Here is a 22,335-nt window from a genome sequence, read left to right on the forward strand (position 1 = left end):
GCTGCCTTTCTGCTTGTGCCGGGCGGAAGTGAGAGTTACAGACGTGCAGGGTATCAGAGAGATTGCCGTGATATCGTCAAACCAACAGGAAGTCCTGTGTCCACTCGACTGAGGTGTAGGGGGCATCCTATAGAGAAGTCGACATTCCCTGGAATTCGGGAGATGACCTTGGGCTTCCATTTGCCCCTAATTCCCCAGGTCTTTCTCGTGATCCATGCTGGGTGTTCTCTTTCTTCTGCATCTCGACGAAAACCCTTGTTCCCACATCCCCTCTGTGCCTCCGGTCTTGTCCCTGAGCCTTGACCCACTTGGATCCCTCCTCAATGAGCGTGTTCTGCTCCCATGCCTGAGAAGCATTGCCGAGGCTATATCCTGAGGCACAGCTCGGAGGACAGAGCCTCTCTGGGAGAGGGGCTGCAGCCGCAGAGCAGACGGGCCAGAGAAACAGCCCTGGAGCTGGAAGAAGTTGAGTTAAGACAGGAGCTGGGGCGTCCTGCAGCTGGGGACGGTGAGCTGCAGGGGTGACTCAGCCCAGGTTAACTCCACCAGCCAAGAGGCCTTGCAGGCCAGGCTGGGCGTGGACAGCTGATGCTGGGAGAAGGGCCCTGCCCTGCCAAAGGAAGTGTCTCACCTGCAGCCTCCCTACAGCACAGCCATGTCCTGAGAAAGAGGCCTGGGGCCTACAATGCTGGGACCTGCCTTGATATTCTAGAGGTGCTGTGTGACGTCTCTGTGCCACAGGGTGGAGTAATTTGTTTTTCCTGTTAATTTTCCACTTTTGCTCAGTCTATCTTTTTTTAACAAAATGACTGTTGTTTCAGAAGTTGTGTGCTCTTAGGTATACATATAATCACCAGCGGGTCAGCCAAATATTCCACGTGAAGGGAAGATCCTGGAATGTGGCCGACCTAGCCCCTGCCACTGGTGACTTCAAGAAGGTTGGGGGTTGAACTCCAAAGAGGAATTGTGGGTCGAGCCTTGTTGGTGGCACAAGGACTGTGCCACACAAGAGAGTGGAGGGGAAGTCCTCAGGCTCCCAGAGGACTCTGGGTTTTAGAAGTGGAAGGGGGAACTCAAATCCTTTCACTGTCCCAGTTTAATGGGGTCTTGTAGAAGATCAGAAAGTTCCTCTCAAGAGTGGGACAATTTCCCAGCTTACACTAGGCCAAGCTGACTGGGGTGTAGATTTACAAGTGTGTCTTTGTCTTTCATGTTAACAATGCAGGAAAGCCGTTGTGTGATGCTGCCTGTTATCGGGTGATCTTTAAGTGTTTGCGCTGAAGCTGGAAACACTCAGCCTATGGGCAGAGAAGTGTGAGCAAGCATGAAATATGAGTTGTTCATGGGCGGGGTTATTTCCTGTCTAAGAAACCCCCCTAGACATCAGAGAAACCATTGCAGAACATCAGAGGACAAACCCTTTGCTTATTGCTCCTCCAGCCCCTGAGGTGGAGAACTCACGTCAGCTTCCCCCATCCTCCTGATCTCTGGGGGAAGGGAAAAATCCCTGACAAGAAGAACCTGCCAAATGAGAGGCCAGAGACCCCTAGGGCTGCCTCTGGATCTCCCTCCAGTGACCGTTTTAATTGACAACTGCTACAGTTCTGTTCCCCTTTGGATTTAGATAGTAACTCTGTGGTTTGGGTGTGTTTGCCGGCTTTCAGCTGCTGTCAGGGCTGATCCCCTCTCTGAGACTCCGAGTGCAGAAGGTGGAGGCCCTCAAGAGAGCTTAAAAGTCTTGACTCCATTGGCTCTGCTTAAAAGCTTCCCAAGGTCACAGATTTCCTGACCTGGGAGGTAGATGCCACCAGCCACGTGAGGAAACCCGGAAGCCCAGTGCAGAAGTAGAACTATTTCAGTCTCAAAGCTGTGATGCAAAGAGTGTCCTGGCCTGGGGCCACTTTGCCGTACCAGGCATGATTTGCATGTCTGTCGACCGGAATAGTCAGAGTCACTTTTATTTCACCAGGAAACTCTCAGCTGTGGTTTCTCAGAGTGCTGCTTTGATGGCCTGTCCCATATGTACCGACTCAGGTTGTATTCCTGTGTGACATATTGTACCTGAATACAATGTGAGTTGTGGTTGCAGGTCCCGGCTATGAGTCACATTGATATGAAGTGTCATTTTGTACTTCAGCAGAGGCTCAGGCAACTGTGCTAACTAAGAGTGTGTGTCTGCCGTCCCTGGGGATGGAGTTATATCAGCTTCCCACGGCCCCAGAAGGGAAGCAGCTTTGCGTTTTCAAAGTGCAGAGCTAGGGCAGGTGTCTGAGCTGAAAGAAGAACCTCAAACTACACATGATTCACGCCCACATGGGGATTGACTGTGTGTCATTTTTCCAGGTAAGTGGGTGCCTCTTTGTCCAGGAGCAGTTGCATAAGTCACAGGGAACCTGGAGTCCCCCCATATGCAGAGAGTCGTACAGATTAGTGCTGAATTGATCAGCCTGTCTTTTGACAGGTAAGCACAGCCCATTAAGGGCTTATAACCAACTTTTTGACTATTTAGACGTTTTGGATGGGAGGATGGTGTGAGCCTGTATTTTGCCATGTTTGCCTGGGTGTTGTATTTAAAATACCTGTTATTTTCCCCAAACTTTTTAAACTACCCTTTGCTCCTCTCTCCTTCAAAATCCCTGTGCCCCTCATCAACTAAACAGATGCCCAATATTTGTATTTTACAGCTACCTCTTTTCAAATTTCTAACTGTTCTTTAATAAGCTCTAATAGTTGGACTTATTTAATAGAAAATACTTTTTCCTGTTTTTTATTTTATTTCCTTAAAGTTTGTTTTTTTAACCCACCTCCCTTTGCCAAAGACAGCATTAGCACACACTTTCAGCTCTAGTCAGTCTTTTTTAAAACAATCTCTCCTCCCGCTCCCTAACCTACTTTTGTTATAGTCTTTAATTTCTCCCTAGCTCACTTTCAGATTCATCATTTTTGATTATCAAAAATGTCTTGCCTTTTCAGAACCGAGTGAAATGTCTCAAAACGAATTCTCATAATATTGTGCCCAGCAAAAATGTGACTGATGATCCCAACTGCGTAAATCAGGAGAAATGTGATAGAAGCAGGAACATAAATGCTAAAGATAGGATGAAAAGGTGTCAAAATATTTGGCGATAGATTCTTTTGAGACTTATATTCATGTTTGAGCTTCAGCCCCTATCTCTGGTCGTAGCTACTGCGCGTATCTGAAAAAAAGCTACCTTGGAGGCTCCAGGTGACCTACAAACCCTGGACACCAACAGGGAACTCCTGTGCAGATGCTCACAGCACTGGGGGCCCTGATAAGCCCTGCCAGGACCTCGTACTGTGAATATTTAGTGTAGCTGCTTCCTAGATTATTCCTACCCCCAGGAGATTGATTGGTTTCCATTGCATAAAGCCAGCCTGGCACCACCAACAATCAGTCGTCATCGCTACACAGAGTCACTGGAATGAAACTGTTTTTTCAAGGCAGAAATGTGGTCTCTAAAAAGGTCCCCACTCCCTTTGTAGTGGCCAACTGATGCTGACAGCTGAGGCAGAGACCAGCCACCTGTTACTCCTCCTGTGGCCTGAGCATCCCGGGCCAGCCAGCAGATCCCAAAGAGAGAGGTCCTGTCTCTCGCTGGGGAACCTGTGAGCACAGTGCAGGGTTTGGGGTCAGTGAGGTACAGGGATTGTGGGATGTTTCCCTTGGGGAAGTCTCCATCCCTCTCCAATTCCTGAGATGAATGTTACCTTCTCATCTGTGTCCTTCCCCTCCCCAGAGACACACAAAGGCTGATCCAGAGGAACAAGAGAGCCATGTTGGATGCCTGGTCTCTTTCCATTGGGCAGCCCTTTTCTTGTCCTGGCTCAGCAGCCATCTGTTGTGTTTCCTTCAGAAGGGTGGCCACATCGGGCAGACAAGTCCTTTGGTGTCTTGCGCAGACTCTTTGGGGGACCGGCTTTGTATCTGGACATGTCCCCATGTTATGAGTTGTGTGGGCATGGCCGGGAGGGCAATGTGTGAGCTGAGTAGACATAGCAGTTCTCAGTGCTGTGACATGGGTTTGTTTAATCTGCTTTAGAAATCTCCAGTGATGGAGAGTCCACAACCTCTCCTGCACCAGGGGGACAGCCGTGTTCGTCTGCATGTGCAAAAACAGTGAGGGGTTCCGTGGCAATTTATAGAGTCACAGATATTGTGGTGCAAAAGCTTTCATGGGCAAAGACCCACTTCATCACATCATAGTTATAAGAGCGGAACCACCCTAATGCCCCAGCCCCATTTCCCTTGCTGCAGCTGAAGCCCTTTATTTCTTCTCTTATCAGCTTGGTCAAGGAGAATGTTTTTACACACTTCCTTGTCACAACTTTTGAAGCTGTAAGAGAGAGGTTTGAACAAACAAGCCTACAACAGCCACTGCCGAGCTCCTCTCAGCCCTCACACACCACACAGGGAGATGCTCTCAAAGCTCTTGTGAGGTGCCTGTGCAGTTCGCTACAACGGTTAGGTGGAGAGGAGGAGGTGTATTCAGAGCTGGTTGAAAGGTTTTCTCTTCCCTGAAGCAATGACCAGGGACATCTGCCATGTAGTCGAGGCAGGCAGGCACCTAAGGCTAATTAAGACTTCTGCTGGAGTGCTGTATTAACCTGCTCTTTGTTGAGAGCAATATCAGCTCCCCAATCTGTGTAACATCAGCCCGACATCCTACGGGTGTCTCCTCCACATATCTCCCAACATACTCAAAATCTGATGTTATACCCTCAGGTTCACAGAGTTGCCTGAGCAGGTGCGACCACCATAGGCTGAGGTGATACGGGATTGGACCATGAGGTGCGATGGGAGAATGGAAAGAGCCCAGATGATGATGAGGGGAATGAGGAGGACAGCCAGGATGTGAAGGTCCTTCATTCACCTCATGTATCCAAGGATACCTCCTCCATGAAGCAGCAGGTAATGGGCGAAGGCAGGCTGAGTGCGGGAGAGCTGTTTATTTGTGTACTACACCCCAAGATGATGTGCCCTCTATCGTGTGGGATGTGGGGTGCAAAGGGGTCTTATGGAAACACAGTTCAACCCAAAGGGCCTATGACTGACCTTCCTCAATCCCAGCACTTGCCATGCTTGGAAATCCTCCCCTTGCTTCAGGACAACAGTCAAACTTCAACTTTGAAAGGCACCCCCGGCTGCAGCTGGGGCAGGGACTTTTTTCAGAGTCTTCCCAAGACACAAGTGTGGGCCAAAGAGGTTGTCGATGGGAGTGAAGGAGGCAAACTCCCAATTGGTGTGGGTAAGTGTAATTCCAGGGGTGTTCCTTTACACCAGCTGAGACACTGGACCAATCGTTGACCAGGGGGTGGTTCACTGGCTCAACTCAGAGCTGTATTCAATTGCAAAGCCAGCGAAATATTAAGAAAGCGGGAAGGAAGTGGAGATCTTTTCTGAGCTCTGCCCACAGCAAGATGCTTCTGGCTGTCCAGCTGCCCTGCTGTGTGGTGACCACACCTGAGGATGTGACTTCCCTTGCTAGTGTGACTGGGGAGGGGCTGTGTCTGGGTGGAGCTTGTGACTGAGCTGAGAACGCAGCTCCCAGCTTAGAGTGACCAGCTCACCATGGCGCTCATGTTTCTTCTGCGTCTGCTGGGTAAGTGAGCTCCCTCAGCACCCAACTCCCTTGTGTCTGTCTGGAGATAACCCCATCCTAGTCCCTCAACCCCCATCTGCATCTCCACCCCCACCCCACAACTCTCACACCCTTTTTATCTTCTCATTTAGCCTCTCTCCAGAGTCTCCCCAGGCCGGTGTCCCCGTCAGGTAATGATGTCTCCTGGCCTTGCTTAGATGCTCCCAGTGGTGTGGGTGGCTGGGAGTTTAGGGAGGTTCTTGGTGAGGGAGTTGGGGATTTCTTTCCTCTTCCAGTGTGAAGCTTGGAATTACAAGGAAAGGGGGACCCCGGTGTGCTCCCCTGTCATGCCCTGGGTCACTAAAATCGCCCATGGAATCTGCTGCAGCAACAGCAGCTCCTCCCCAGAGTCACATCGGTGGGGTGAAAGAGCAGAGACAAGAGACGGCTCGTTGGGGTTTCCCTTTGGTGGGTCCCAGCCATGGACATACAGAGAACATGCATCCGTCTGCCCATCAGTGTTACCCCTCTTTTGTACCCTAAGGAAAGAGCCTGGGCAGACCATGGAAACTGAGCGCCCACCTCCCCACTACGCTGAGTATCTCTGGGCAGGGGCTCATCTGTGTGGGGCCCTCAATGTGCGGGAGAATGTGTCTCTGTCCCTAGTCACTGGGCTCTCACAGAGGACTCGGGGATGGGTCAGGGACTCAGCACCACCCCATGGGACATCGTATTCAGGCTCAGCAGAGGAAATTTAGTCAGTAGAAAATTCTCCCCTCCTTTTCCCTGATCCAGGAAATCCCATTTATCATTTCTCTTTGCCCTTCTAGCAAGTGCTGATGGGTTCTCTCCTGTCTTCTCTCTCTCCCCAAGTGGAGACCATGGGGTGAATTCCCTGATGGGATTGGGGTTCTTGGGCTTTAACCATCCACAGCCCCTCTTCTTTTTGCGTTGCTCTTCCCCCCAGAGAAAGCATGTGGGAATTGGGGGTGGCTAGTGGTGAGAGAGACTCTCCCATGGGCAATACGCCCCCACCTGCTCCCCGTGGATTGAGAGACAGGAGATCCCAACATTATGGATGCATGAAGAGGGACCTCCCTGCTCCTGCTCAGCTCCTTCGTTGAGGAAGGCAGAACCTCTCCTGCACTCCCATCTCCTTCAATAGCAGCTGGGCACCGTTTGGGTCGAACCTGCCCTGTCTTCTTCTCTGTGTTTGGGATGGGGGGAGCCGCAGACTGGGGGGAATGGAGGGATATGTGGGCAGAGCAGGGTGTGGCATAGGGTGTGAAATCACATAGGTGGGGAGCTGGAAGAGAAACCTCCTCAGTGAATTTCCCCCAGGCCGTGAGATGCACCTGGTCTGTGTTCAGGTCTGTCGAGGATTCATCTCTCCCGTCTTTTACCTTCCCATGTCACTGTGACCTCTCCCTCTGCACTCACCCTCTGCCTCTGTTCTAGGTCTCCTGCCGGCCCCTACACTAGCACCAGACCGTGAGTACCCTGTGTATGCCCCAGGGGAGAAGGTTGAACTCCCCTGCCATGCTCCTGCGGGGAGATATGCTAAAGAATTCAGATTCTTCTCTCAGAGAGGGCAGGGGAGCCCCATAAGGGTCCCACAGGATGAAGCTGTACCACAGATGCTGGAGCTCCTAGCAGAGAAGGGAATTGTTGGGTCCTACACCTGTGCGTACCGGGAATCCAGTGGACAGACCTTCTCTGAGAACAGCAGCTCTGTTTCCGTAGCACTGGCAGGTGAGCCCCTGTTTTCTTTGCTTTCAAGGGAGAGTCGCTGGGAACGTGAGCTCCCCCGAGGGCTCCAGTTTCACCCTCGGCTTTGGCCCAGACCATTCCCCGTATCTCAGACACTCTGTGACAGCCTCGGCAGGTCCCCTCAGAGCTGGAAAGACTGGACCCTGGCAGGGCACTGCTGTGGGGAAGCTCACAACACTGGGGACCTGTCTGGGCACTGCCAGTGCTCGGGGGTGAAAGTGCCATAAGAACAAACTCTTGAACCAGGACACAGATTTGGCCTGTAGGGGATCCTCAGCCCCAGTGCACTGAGCAGCTGATTGGCAGAGCTGAGACAGAGACCTCCTGTCCTTCACCTCTGACGATCTCAGGGCCACACGGCCCAGCCAGGGGACCCCACACAGAGAGGCCTTGCTCATGTCGGGCACCGTGTGCTCACAGTGCAAGTTGGGGCTCAGTGAGGTACAGGGGTGCAGGGCGTAAACCACGGAGAAGTCTCAATCCTCTGGAATCCCAGATAAGATTAACTTGGCACCATCTGCTCCTCACCTGCCTGGTTCCTCCAGAGATCTCGGTGACCTATGTGGCCTCAACCCCCTGTGGTCTCAACCCTGACACTGAAGCTTGATCCTTCTGGGTCCCTCCCCAACCAGCCTATTGCCCTGACACGCCCCTGGGATGCCTGACCTGTGGGATTCTCATTCCACAAGCTCCCCAGCTCCAGTTACCGCCCTGTGTGCCAGCGCAGGGTCAGTCCCCATCACACGGGGTCAGGGACTGGGGATTGGAATCGTCCCCTCTCCCAGCCCTGTCACTCGCCTCTGCAAACTCTCCCTGCGCTGCAGCAGAGTTTGCAGGTGTTAGCTGAAAACTTGCTAAAGCTGCTGCAGGAGCAGGGGGCTGCGCTGAGAGTCATCAAAGAGAACGAGAGATCCCAGCTGGTGAGATTCACCGAAGGCCCCAAGGAGTCTGTGGTACAGCTAGACCGAGGTCCATGAGGTGTATCTCCACTAGGGTCAGCGTGAGCAGATCCCTGCTGGGGTAAATGGCGTGAGACCCCAGCTGGTGTGCGTGAGGTTCCCTGAGGGCATCTAGTGCTGTGAGGCACGTTGCTACCACCTGCTCTAAGACCCAGGCCAGGGTGATCCTCAGCCTGAGCTCCACAAGCCCTCCCACTCCCGGCCATGCGGGCTGAGCTGGCCCTGGGCGGGAGCTGCCCCCGCAGGTACCAAGCAGGGGATGCTGAGCCCACTGGGGCTCCCAGCAGTGAGATCTCTGGTGCTCAGTGTTTGCACGGCCTGGGGGAACATGGTTGGTGGGCACTGAGCTGGGGCTGGCTGAAGTCTGTGTCCAGGATCCCCCTCTCTTCTGCCCAGAACTGCCTCTTCCTCCCTCTGTGTCACCAAGTTCTAAAGTGGGAACCATCTCCTCCCCGACCCACTTGTGTTTTCCAGCTCCTCAGCTCACCGTGTCCCCAGAGCGGCTTCTCTACACCACTGGGGAATCTGTGAATCTGACGTGCTCAGATGCTGGGGTTTCCGACATGTCTGGGGTCCAGTTCTTCAGGAACAGACAGTCACTGCCAACCCAGGAATTCCGCCTGAGTCCCCACAGCTATAGAGCCTCCATCCAGCTGTCGAACACGGAGCACCCTGCAGAGTACAGCTGTGAATACAGGAGAAGTGTGAACGGGAAAGAGTTCACATCAGAGAGGAGCCAAAAGGTCCTCATTGCTCTGAAAGGTGAGACCCTGTTTGCTGCTGTTTGCTGGCCGATGATGAGGATCAGTGATGTAATTTAGAGGGAGATTTGAGAGGGTCCAAAGAAGAACAACTAAAATGAAGAGAAGTCTAGAAAATATGAGCTGGGAGAGAAGAGTAAAAGAACCGAGTTTGTTTAGTTTGGAAAAGAGAATCTGAGAGGGGATGTTGTCGCTGCTTTCAAGTACCTAAAAGGGTGTTTAGAAAGAGGAAGGGGAAAAAATATTCTCCTTGGCCTCTGAAAATAGGCGAAGAAGAAATGCACTTGAATTGCAGGAAGGAAGGTTTAGGTTGGACATGAGGGAAATGTTCTGGCTCTCCTGGCGGTTATTTACTGGACTAAATTGCCTGAGGAAGTTGCAGATCCCAGTCGGTGTCAATGGGCCACAGTTCTTCTTGTGCTTCAGTAGTGTCCCATGTGGGAACCATTTGCTCCCCTGAATGTCTTGTCTGTTCCAGATCCCCTGTCATGTCCCCAGCTCACCACGTCCCCAGAGCAGCCTGTCAGCATCACTGCAGAGACCATCACACTAACGTGCTCGGCTGCGGGGTCTCCAAACATATCTGTGATGCAGTTCTTCTGGGATGGCCAAAAGATGCCTTCCAAGGAGCTCCCCTCACCACTGGACTGTTACACCCGCTCCCTTAAGCTGAGTATACCACAGGTTCTAAAATACACCTGTGAATCCAGGAAGACGGAGTCTGGGCAAGAGAAACTATCAAACAAGAGAGAGGGAGAAGGGTCAGGTGAGTTCCCAACTCTTGCTGGCTCGTTGGTGAGGGATCTCTGCTCTATAGATGGGAAGAGACACATCTCACTTGGTCAGCACAGGATAGTGTGAGTTTTAAGCTCCCTTTCTTTGGCTAGTGCCCACTTTGCTCGCTGGTTGATGTTACGGGAAGTCTTGTTTCATTCCCGTTCAGTGGCTCCCAACGCCATGGAAACATTTGAAATGGTTAATATTTGGGGATATGTAATGAAACCAACCAACCATCTCTCCTCTCTGTCTGTGCTCAGCCGGGAAGGATCAATCTGAGCAGTATTATTTGGCAGCGAGTGGGGAATGGTGTGGGGAGCTCACAGAGGTATCATCCCAACTGGCAGGGATCCAGTTCTTAGCTCTTGGCCCAGCAGCTTCATTCATAATTTTTATCAGGGCGTGGCTCACTTAATGGCGTCTTAAAGAACCCCTTGTCAGCACCAATCCACCAGGGTTCTCTTGTACATAAGTGTATTGGAGGGGATGGTGCTGTCCTGAGGTTCTCAGCATCCTTGTCGGGATGACCAGAGGTCACATATTTTCTGTCAACGGAGGGATTTGTTTTCTGAAAAGGGTCCCCAGTCCTGGTGGAGTGACTGACTGATGCTCACAGAGGAGACAGAGACGACCCACCCTTTCCCCGGCTGTGCCCTGCGTAACTCAGCCCAGTCAGTGGGTCCAACACACAGAAGGTCCCGTTCCCTGATGTTTAAGAGATGGACACAGTGCAGGTGGTGCTGTCAGAAACAGGGAAAATTCCCCACCTCCCTCCAAACCCTGAAGTAAATTCAGCCTGGTACCATCTGTCCTTCAGCTTCCAGGTCCTTTGAGAAATCCTTATGGAATGCAACATTCTGTGCCTCTGCCTGGCTTCTGTTTTCCAGATGCCACTTGGCCCTGTCCCTGAGTCCTGTGCACCCCAGGAACCCCCCTGCAGAACATCTCTCCCTCCTATACTCGGCTGCTCCTGGGGGGGCCTTAAGCAGTACAATCTAATTCGGGCTGGGGGGAGGGTGATGGATGTGAGCTGGGGTTGATCTCAGAGCAGCTTTGTACCAGTTCAGGGGTCTCTGGGCTATGCAGCTGTTGGATGTGGGAAGAGCCATCTCTTCTCTATTAGTTTGGATACATACCAGGTCACCAAACTTGGCCACCTTGCACGCGTTCCTCTGGGACAATAGCATTGCAGCCGGACCCCTGAGTATCCTCTCCAGATGGTCTGGGCCTTTCTTATCTGCAGAGGGGTCCAAGGACATCAGGGAGACAGTGGGGCATAAGACATGGAGGGGTAAAAGAAAAGAAGTCCTGGAGATTTTGGCCACCCTTTGAGCCCACTTCCAAGCTGCATGTTGTATGTGAAGGAAGCCGCCCTGACCCCAAGCCTGGTTCCCTCTCATTTTGTGAGCTCAGGTCAGCTAAGAGTGAACTGGAATCTGGGCGTCATTTCCCTTTCCCCCACTGTCCTGTTCATCCCGACCCCTCCCCTTTGCTGCTCCTCTCACGTCCCCTTTCCCCACGAGTGCCGAGTGTGTATCCCTCCTTTAGAGAGCTGAGTGAAGAGCTCCCCCTGCTCATCACCTGCACTGTTACCAGTGACACTGGTGAGCAGAAGTTTCACTTCTACAAGGATAGAGAGAACTTCCCTGGGGAGCTGGGGTCTAAGATGAGCCCCACATACCCCAGCATCAGATCTGTGAGTGTCTCTGGGGTCAACATCCCATTGGCGAATCTCAGCAACACCGGGGAATTCACCTGTGGGTAGAAGGAGAATGTGAAAGAGAGGTGGATCCCATCCCCCCAGAGCCAAGCTGTGAACATCACCAGGAAAGTTTCCAGGACAAGTGAGACTGATTTAATTCCTTCAGTCAGCTCCCTGTCTTGCTCCCATGGTTGGAGAACTGTCCCTAGGCAAGTCCATGATAGGCGGTGAACAGAAAGATGAAAAAGAAGCATAGAATCATAGACTCTTAGGGCTGAAAGGGACTTCGGGGGATCATTGAGTCCAGCCCCCTGCCCAAAGCAGAACCAACCCCAACTGAATCATTCCAGCCAGGACCTTGTCAAGCTGGGACTTCAAAACCCCCAGGAATGGAGATTTCACCATCTCTGTAGGTCACCCATTCCAGTGATTCCTCCTGTTCCTGGGGAAAGAGTTTTTCCTAATATTCAACGTGCATCTACTTCTCTGTAACTTGAGACCATCCATCACTAAGGAGAACGGCCTCTCTGCATCCTCTTTAAAGCCTCCCTTCAGGACTTTCATCGAATCATCCCTCAGTTGTCTCTTCTATAAACTAAACAAGCCAAATTATGGAATGCTAGACCACCAGGACTGGAATGGACCTCAAGAGGTCATCGAGTCCAGTTTCCTGCCCTCTTGGCCAGAACCACGCCATCTAGGTCATCCCTGACAGGTGTCTGTCTAACCTGCTCTGAAATATCTCCAGCGATGGAGATTTATTCCTCTTCTTGCCTAGGTAACTTATTCCAGTATTTAACCACCATGAGTTAGGAAATTTTTCCTAATTTCAATCTGAAACCTCCCTTGCTGCAGTTTAAGCCCTTTGCTCCCTGCCCTATCCTTACAGGTCAAGGAGATCAATTTTTCTCCATCTTCCTTGTAACTCCCTTTTCGATACTTGACAAGCACTATCACGTCCCCTCTAAGTCTTCACTTTTCTAACTAAACAAGCTCACTTCTTTCAGTGTTCCCTAATAGCTCATGTTCTCTAGACCCCTAGGCCGCCTTGTTGCTCTTCTCAGGACGTTCTCCAATTTCTCCACATCTTTCTTGAAACTTGGTGCCCGGAACTGGACACAATACTCCAACGGAGGCCTAGCGAGTGCTGAGTAGAGCCCAAGTAAGACTTCTCATGTCTTGCTCGCAACACTTCTGTTAATACGTCCCAGTATCATGTTTGCTTTTTTTGCAATAGGATCATACTGTTGACTTAGATTTAGCTTGTGGTGCATCATGACCCTTAAATCCCTTTCTGCACTATGCCTTCCTAGAGACTCACTTCTTGTTCTTTATGCGAGAAGCTGATTATTTTTTCCTAAGATTTGTACTTTGCATTTCCCCTCATTAAACTTCCTCCTGCTTACTTTGGGAGTGGAGCGCTTTGCATTTGTCTTTTTTAGACTTCATTGTGTTTACCTCAGCCCATTTCTCCAGTTTTTCCAGGTCATTTTGAATTTTGACCCTATCCTCCAAAGCACTTGCAACCCCTCCCAGCTTGGTATCCTCTGCAAACTTTATAAGCGCCCTCTCAATGCCAATATCTAAATTGTTGATGAAGATATTGAATAGAACCGGACCCAAAACAGACCCCTGCAGAACCCCACATATGCCCTTCCAGCATGACTGCAAACCATTAATAACTATTCTCTGAAACAGTCATCCAGCCAATTATGAAAGTGGCCCCATCTAAGTTTTATTTGCTTAGTTTATTGACAAAAAGATCATGTGAGACCGTGTCACATGCCTCACTGAAGTCTAGGTATACCACATCCAAATCCTTCAGCCTCTCCTTGTAGAACATGTGCTCCAGCCTCCTCCTCATTTTTGTTTCCCTCTGCTGGAGCCACTCCAATACATCCACGTGTTTTCTGTACTGGGGGCCCAGAACTGGATGCAATACTCAAACCTTGCTGCTGGACATAATACGCGACACTTACTGCTGCCTCCAGCCCTTCCAGGATGGCACTCTTGGAAATGAATTTTACTTCCATAGCCAAGGCCAAGATGTGATGGGATTCAGGGTCCCCAGGCTCTGTACCTTGTCTGCAGGCAGGAGTGACTCTCTCACTCGGCAGGAGAACAGCGGGTTTATTAGCCGACAGGACGCAATGTCTTACAGAAGCGTCAGTGCAGCAATCACGGACAACCAGTCCAATCCACACTGGGGAAAGGAGGCTCCAAGGGGGTCCCTTGGAGCTGGGGCCTTGCCCCCTCCTTTGTCTCGCTCCCTCCCAGCCAAGCCCAGCCCAGTCTAACTGCTTTCCAACTCCCAGTTCCAATTCAAACCCCTCAGGCTCCATCTTCTCCTCTGTTTGCAGTCCAGAGGCGTCACCTGGCCACCAGGTTACACTCAGCAGGAGCCTCCCACCCTCTGTGAGCCACTCACATACACACAGGTATCCCTCACTACTCACACTAGACCAGCCCTATAAAACTGGAAGGAGGAGCAGGCTGGTGAGACCAAACTTGACATGGACAAGACAGCGAAGTGTTGCTTCCCTGGGAAGTGAGCTTCCCTGGGAAGCTGGGATCTGAGAGCAGCCCCACTGACCGTAGCCACAGCCCTGTGAATGTCTCTGTGCTCAGCATCCCATTGGCCAATCTCAGCAACACCAGGGAATTCACCTGTGCGTACGAGGAGAATGTGAAAGGGAGGTGGATCCCATCCCCCCAGAGCCAGGCTGTGAACATCACCAGGAATATCTCCAGGACAGGTGTGACTGATCAAATACCTTCAATCAGCTCCCTGTCTTGTTGCCATGGTTGGAGAGCTGTCCCCAGGCAAGTCCATAATAGGCAGGGAAACAGAAAGATGAAAAAGAAGCATAGAATCATAGACTCTTAGGGCTGAAAGGGACTTTGGGAGGTCACTGAGTCCAGCCTCCTGTCCAAAGCAGAACCAACCCCAACTAAATCATCCCAGCCAGGACCTTGTCTAGCTGGGACTTCAAAACCTCTAAGGATGGAGATTTCACCACCTCTCTGGGTCACACATTCCAGTGCTTCATCACCCTTCAAGAGAAACTTTTTCCTAATGTCCATTCTTCTCCTCTGCCCTTTGAGACCATTGCTCCTTGTTTTGCTGTCCTTCACCACTGAGAACAACCTCTCTCCATTCTCTTTAGAGCCCCACTTCAGGAAGACTGCTACCAACTTACCCCTCCTTCTTCTCTTTTGCCCATTAAATAACCTAAATCCATCACCTTGTAGGTTGTGTGCTACTGCTGCCTGAGAATTTTGGTTGCCCTCTCCAGTCCTCCTCCAATGCATCCATATCTTTTCTCCGGGCGGGGCAGGGCAGCAGAACTGGACACAATACTCCAGAAGTGGACGCAATACTTGGAACTTACTCTGCCCCAACCCTTCCAATATGGCACCCTTGCAAAGGAATTTTACCTCCATAGCCAAGGCACAAGGACAGCACCATAGAGCTCAATCTTCCATCCCTTCTCTGGAAGGAGGAGTTGGCTGGTACAGACAGAACATGCCATGGACTTCACACAGAAGGATTATTTCACTAGGAGAGTGGTGTAGCAGTGGAATGGCTCATGTAGAGTGGTGGTGGAATTTCTATCCCTGGAGATATTTAAATCACACCTGGACAAAGTCCTGGCTGGGCCGATTTAGTTGATCCTGCTTTGGACAGGGGGCTGGACTCAATGACCTCTTGAAGTCTCTTCCAGCCCTGGGTTTTTGTGATTCTATGAAGGATTGTCAAAGGAAATTTGTTGCAAGGGCAGATTCTTGTGTGGGTCTTGCACCTCGTCCCAGGTCTGTCTGGTGTTCTTATGTTCTCTTCCCTCCTTTTTCTTCTCCTCTAGCTCATGCAGACTCTGCATTACTGATTTATATTCTGCTGGCTTTCGGAGATGAATTGCTTCTGGGTGGAGTCCTGGCCACTCTTATATTCTACTTCAGGAAGAATAAAAGAGGTGAGTTAAAACAGCAAAGAGCTGTGACCTCTGTGACCACTGCTCCCTCAGTATGGTCTAGAACCATGTTCCTTAAACTTTTTGGCTACATCTAAAAGTTTTTGGAAATAATTGTGTAAATTATTTCTACGTGTCTTATTCCAAACTTGGTGCCATCAAGTGGGGTAGAGATCAGGCCTCTCCCCCTTTCTCCCATCCCCTGTCCAGCACAGGAGAAGGTCAGATACTGCTGGAGGTGTTTGTCCTGCCCAAGAAACTTGGATACAGCAGATTTTTCCCGGGATTGAGGTGTGGCTGAACGGCCTGTAGTTCCCTGGATAGTCCTTCTCTATGAAAAGATGTTACTAAGTCATTTACAGAGAGAAGCCATTCTTCTCATCCTAATGTCAATATTCACCCAAAGCTCATTAGAGGTGGATTGGCATCACCCAAGGCCCACTGTCAGGCAAGTACTTCAGTTTACTTGATCAGTAGACCTTTCATAATAGGCTGTTGATGCCTCCTGGAATCCAATGTGTGAAAGACAAGTATACAGCATGACAGGGTCAGCCCAGAGAAGTATAGAAGAGTGGTGGAGGGGAGATATATTAGCCCTAGATTAAAAAAAAAAAGGTCTTTGTTTCCAATGTAAACTAGCAAGTGCTAAGCCAGAACCAGCAGGAACCTGATAGGCCCAATTGCCCTGATTGATTCTGTTAAAACAACTGGAGCCAATCAGGAAGTTTGCAGACTCAAGGCAGCCAGGCTAATCAGGACACCTGGAACCAATGAAGAACCAGTTGAGAAGGGTTATGAGAGAGGCTCTTCTGTTGGCTCAGTGTATGTGAGGAGTGGAGAAGAAAAGGAGCTGTGCAGAATCTGAGAGGAGCAAGCACAAGGAGGTGTCAGAGCAGAATCATCACTGTCAGGCAGCTGAAATTTGATGCTTCACAGGCAGCTGTTACCACAAGGTCCTTGGGTTGGAGCCTGGAGTAGAGAGCGCACCTGGGCTCCACCCATTCTCCCTTCTTCTATGCAGCCCAGGAGAAGGTTGGCTATTGGTGGAAGGTTGTCCTGGCCAAATCACTTGACGGGATAGCGGAGATTATGGACTTTGGTCTTCTCTTTTATTTCTGTGCTGGCCAATGATGAGAGTGGCTCACCAAACAGCAAGTCAGTGTCCAGCCTGAGGACTGCTGTGAGCCTCTTGGCAGGGTCTCCAGCCATGCCTTGGTCCCGAGGGCTCCTCGTTGCTCTTGGGGCTAACTCCAGTACATAGGGCCTCACAGTCCACTCAGGCAACACACTGAGCTCACTGAGTACCTTCCCGGTTCCCCCATCCTGGACTACTTCCTACCCCACTCCTGATGGGATTTGCTGTCTCCGGCTGGTGGCTTCTCCTCTGGTGGTGACCAGGACCACCACTGCTGATAATGATTTCCCTTCCTCCTCCTGGCTGTCCCCTACTGCCAGGCTTCCCCAGCCTTTACACTGGTCTACAGCCAGAGCATACCCAGCAAGGCCTCAGGGGCCGGGGTCTTTTACATCCAATAGGCCTGGCCCTCACCCCCTGCTCATTGCGGGGTAGATACACTCTATCACAGCATCCAAGGCAAAGGATCCAAGGCAAAGCATCCAAATTACACGTACTACATGATGGGGTCAAATTTAGCTACGACAGATCAGGAAAGGGATCTTGGAGTTATAGTGGATAGTTCTCTGAAGACATCCACGCAGTGTGCAGCGGCAGTTAGTAAGGCAAATAGGATGTTAGGAATTATTAAAAAAGGGATCGATAATAAGACAAAAGATATCATACTTCCCCTATATAAAACTATGGTACGCCCACATCTCGAGTACTGCGTGCAGATGTGGTCTCCTCACCTCAAAAAAGATATATTGGCATTAGAAAAGGTTCAGAAAAGGGCGACTAAGATGATTAGGGGCTTGGAAAGGGTCCCATATGGGGAGAGGCTAGAGAGACTGGGACTTTTCAGTTTGGAAAAGAGGCGATTGAGGGGCGATATGATAGAGGTATATAAAATCATGAATGGTGTGGAGAAAGTGAATATAGAAAAATTATTTACCTTTTCCCATAATACAAGAACTAGGGGACACCAAATGAAATTGATGGGTAGTAGGTTCAAAACTAATAAAAGGAAATTTTTCTTCACACAGCGCACAGTCAACCTGTGGAACTCCTTGCCCGAGGAGGCTGTGAAGGCCAGGACTCTATTAGGGTTTAAAAAAGAGCTTGATAAATTTTTGCAGGTCAGGTCCATAAATGGCTATTAGCCAGGGATAAAGTATGGTGCCCTAGCCTTCATAACAAGGGCAGGAGATGGATGGCAGGAGATAAATCACTTGTCTTCTGTTCTCCTTCTCTGGGGCACCTGGCATTGGCCACCGTCGGCAGATGGGATGCTGGGCTTGATGGACCTTTGGTCTGACCCAGTATGGCCGTTCTTATGTTCTTATGAAAACATGTCAACCCACCATGCTAGAGGAGGAGCTTTGTTGCAATGGCCACTACTCATAAATTCAAAGACCAACATGACACACACATCTAAATAGCAAAAACTGAACCAGCAAATCACGAGCCTTTTATGAACACCTCCTTTAGCTCACTTCTGCAAGACAGAGGTCAGAGTTGAAATTAGACCAATGAACTGTAAACTGGTGCAGACACTAGGTCTGTAGCTTGGGTGGAACTGGGTCTGGAGATCAGAGCGTTTAACTGTTGGATATGAGCTGCCTTCATTTTACTCAGAACAAGAATGAATCCCTTAGTGCTAAGATGGGTGGTAAGCCTAGGACAGGGTTTAGAATAAGATTTACATCAGAGTGGAACTGCAGGGTCTGATTTCAAAATTGGGTCCTGGGTTTCAGATGTCCACATTCTGTGTAGATTGTGATTCTCAAAGGAGGCAAAGGATCATTAGCCATTCAGTCCTTATTTAATTTCAGCAGGATTCAAGCACCTAGTTCCACACTATACCACTCCATTTTCCAGGCTTAGAGTCATGGATAATATATCGCCGCTTTCTCTTGCAATTCAGTCGGTTCCATATGCATTGTCTAAGGAAGCTCCCCTACCTGAAGTAGTGGGACAACACTCCTAACATGCATCTGATGAAGTGAGTCTGTGCTCACAAAAACTCATGCTCAAAACCTTTCTGTTAGCCTATCAGGTGCCACAGGACCCTTTGTTGCTGTTACAGATCCAGACTACCCCCGCGATACTTGACTCCTAACATGGAGATTCTTAAGCTCTGTGGTGTCCTTGACATGGAAGCAATGCTTATGAACAAACAATTTTGCTGGATTGGTCATGTAATGAGTATGGATGATACTTGGATACCAAAGAAGGTCTTCTGTGGCCAGCTTGCTCATGGAAAGTGCTCTTTCAGTTGTCAGTAGAACATCTGAAAGGCCAATGTGAAGTCATACAGGATATCTCTGAGTGATAGATTGTCCTAGTGTCAAATCATTGTGTCTACTCTTAATAGCTTAGAAAGTCAGTGTATCCAGGCACTACAGGGAAAGTTTAGGAGCTGAAAAGAATGTACAGTGTCCACAGTTGTTTTTTTAATGTGACATCTCCAATCAGCTCTGCTGATCAAGAATTGGTTTAGTCACGCACCTGTGGTGACTTAGAAGATGAGAGCTGTTGATCGATGGCTCAGTTGAATGAAGGAAGGTCCATGCTATACAACTGTACCCACCAGCCCTTTGTTCAGTTATAACAGGCAGAGCCAAGCATGGAAAAGGTGTCACAATGTGGGCAGCTGTTCTCAGCCCCAGCCAATGGGAGACGCTGCTGCCTTTCCAACCTCCCAGCGGGGTGGCTGTGACTTCCTTTGCTTGCACAAGAGGGGAGGGGCTCATCCTGATTCCTGTACCCCACTGGGGTTGTTGGTTGAGCTGAGAAACCAGTTCCCAGCCTGGTGTGACTAGCTCAGCATGGTGCTAATTTCCTTCTGTACAGAGCTACCAGCTCAGCATGGAGCTAATCTCCTTCTGCCTCTGCTGGTAAATGACCTGCCTGGGCTCCCCCCCACCTCTGTGTCTGTCCGTCTGCAGACTCCCCTCAACCCCGCTGCATCCCCATCTGCTCCCCAGAGCTGTCATCCCCTCTGTGCTCTTCTCTTCCAGCCTCTCTTCAGACTTTGACTTGGCTTGTGTCCCAGAAAGGCCCACTTTGTCACATGCAACATGGGATAGGTCACCTGGGATTTAGCTTTGCTCGATATCAGTATTTGACTTAGAAGAAAGTCTTTAGTATTTAGAAGGTACAAAACACTTGTATGTTTCCGCCAGCATTCATGCGTGCGATAATGGCCGTACTCCATGTGAAGGGGTTGATCTTTAAGCATTTGCTCTGAAACGGGAACTGCCTACACAGTCGTTAGAGAAGCATGACTAAGTATGAGATATGAGTTTGCCACAAGGGAGGTTATTTCCTGCCCAGCTAAAGAAGAACCTAGAAAAATGACAGTGTCCCATCAGAGTAGTGTCCTTTACAGGCTTAGCTGAGAGCCAGTTGTCTTTGGTACTGCCAAGAGGGCACAGGAATGGACTTGATGAGCTCCCAAGGTCCCTTCCAGTTCTATGAGATGTAAATCTCCATATATAAAAATGGACAAAACACTTGGTCGATTGCTTCCTCGGCCCATGAACTAGACCTGTTTGTGAACTTTTCCCATCCTCTTGGGCACTTAGCAAAAGAATAAAAGTCTCTGAGAAGAACCACCTCTTTTTGGCTGTTTGGACTCCGAAGCGTCTGAGCTGAAGACAGAGGAGCTCCACAGCTGATTTCTGGGTCTCCCTACAAACAACCTTTGAACAGACAGATTGCTACAGCTCCGTCCCTCTTTCTGCTTAGATGGCAACTCTGGTTTGTATATGCTTGTGTTTTTAACTTGCAGATAACTCTCTTCTGCCTTTTCGCTAGTCAATAAACTCCTTATAATTTTATCACAGGACTGTCTACAGGTTTTGACGTTGGTATAGGTTGTGTGGTACCAGTTAATTGTACCATGGTACTATCTATGGTACCAATTAAAAGGCTGGTGTCTCAGGCTCCATAACAACCTAAATATGCTTTTATATTTGGTGTCAGTGACCATTATCACTACTGTGTGTAGGTGGTAAAATGTTCTGGAGAGCTGAAAGGGACTCACTCTGACGCCGCAGTAAGGGTGTTACAAGTGATCCAGGAGAGCACATCAGTCACCAGTGACATCTCAGGATAGAACCAACCACAAGTTCAGGCCGACGTTCGGCCTGGTTCTCACTGTCTATCCAGACATCAGGACCTGTGGCCTTAAGCCATTTAGGGGAAAGGATCACCACTATGTTTGGATTGAAGGTAAAGGAGCAGGCCATGTAGAAAGCAAATGCATCTAAATATGGAGTCCAGGGGGCCTGTTTCTCAATGGCTGTAATCGGCGTAACTTAAGGGATACTCCAGGACACCAGTTGAGACAGTGGGGCACTGTAGGATGACCCATTGCCCCAGGGGCTGCTCCTCCAGCCCTGCCCACCAGCCTTGGTTCAGTTACAACAGGCAGAGCCAAGCACAGAAAAGGTGTCACAATGTGGGCAACTGTTTTCAGTGACACCCAATGGGAGATGCTGCTGCCGTTCCAGCCTCCCAGCAGAGCAGCTGTGACTTCCTCCACAGAGTGGCTGTGGCTTCCTCTACTTGCATGAGAAGGGAGGGGCTCATCCTTCTTCCTATACCCAGCTGGGGTAGTGGGTTGAGCTGAGAAACCAGTTCCCAGCCGGGTGTGACTAGCTCAGCATTTTGCAAATTTCCTTCTGTACAGAGCTACCAGCTCAGCATGGAGCTAATCTCCTTCTGCCTCTGCTGGGTAAATGACCTTCCTTGTTCCTCACCTCTCCTTGCACCACAACCCCTCTGCATCCCCGTCTGCTCCCCCGAGCTCTCCTCCCCAGTCTACTCTTGTGTGCTGGCCTCTCTCCAGACTTTGGCCTGGCTGGTGTCCCCTGAAGAGAACCATGTCCCCTGCACTGGCTGAGAGGCTTGAGGTGGGTTGATGGAGTCGTTGGCCAGTGGCGTCCCAGATTCCTCATCGCTCCCACTTGGAAAGAAGGGGAAATTGCAGAGCAGTTGGTTCCCCAGATACCCTGTGTCATTCCCTGGGGAGGGGGACCAGGCTGCCCTGTATCTCCCCTGGAACCTGCTCCAGCAGCAGCCGCTCCAGTGCCGAGCTACATCCCTGAGGGCAGAGGGGTGACCCCATCTGATGTCTCCATGCCAGACCACAGTGAGGGACATTCCCCATCACCACGAGTGGTATTCAGCCCCTCATTGGCAGCCTCAGCAGAGACAGAGGTCTGGACAGGCCATGAAGACTGAGACATCACCCCCCATTACTCTTTTCAGGGCCCATAGATTTGAGGCTCCACCTCAGTATGGGCTTCTACAGAGTACTGTGGGCCCTGGGCACAGACCCATTCCCCCATCCAGCAGGACACTAAAAGCAGAGGCCCCTAAGCCAGTGTGGTAGGTGGAAAAAAACGCCTCCCTCCTTTCCCCCCCTCAGGATGAATCTTCTCGATTTTCTTAGATGCCTCTAGCTACTCCTGGGCAAAACTGAGAGTTGCAGGGTGTATCCTATGGTTAAAGGCTACATCTGCTGTAAAGCATGAGATGACCTTGATCAGATACCATATGCTCCTAGTGTTTTGTTTCCTTCTAGAGAGCCCCGCTGGGTGTGATCCTCTGTATCTTATCCTGAACACTTATTTCACGCTCTCCTCTGTGACTCCAACCCTGTCCCAGAG

The 22,335-nt window shown here is 50.2% G+C and overlaps 1 protein-coding gene across 1 annotated transcript; it reads left to right on the forward strand.

The window, feature by feature from the left end:
- Positions 1 to 5,424: 5,424 nt before the first annotated feature.
- Positions 5,425 to 20,499, forward strand: LOC142004667 (Fc receptor-like protein 5). The gene is made up of 7 exons (XM_074982304.1): positions 5,425 to 5,621; positions 5,753 to 5,791; positions 7,059 to 7,352; positions 8,804 to 9,091; positions 9,569 to 9,856; positions 15,433 to 15,543; positions 20,245 to 20,499. The coding sequence occupies exons 1-7, from the start codon at positions 5,591 to 5,593 to the stop codon at positions 20,253 to 20,255; spliced, it is 1,062 nt and encodes a 353-aa protein (XP_074838405.1). The 5' UTR covers positions 5,425 to 5,590; the 3' UTR covers positions 20,256 to 20,499.
- Positions 20,500 to 22,335: the final 1,836 nt, after the last annotated feature.

Source organism: Carettochelys insculpta, chromosome 32 (assembly GCF_033958435.1).
Source record: "Carettochelys insculpta isolate YL-2023 chromosome 32, ASM3395843v1, whole genome shotgun sequence".
Lineage (NCBI taxonomy): Eukaryota > Metazoa > Chordata > Testudines > Carettochelyidae > Carettochelys > Carettochelys insculpta.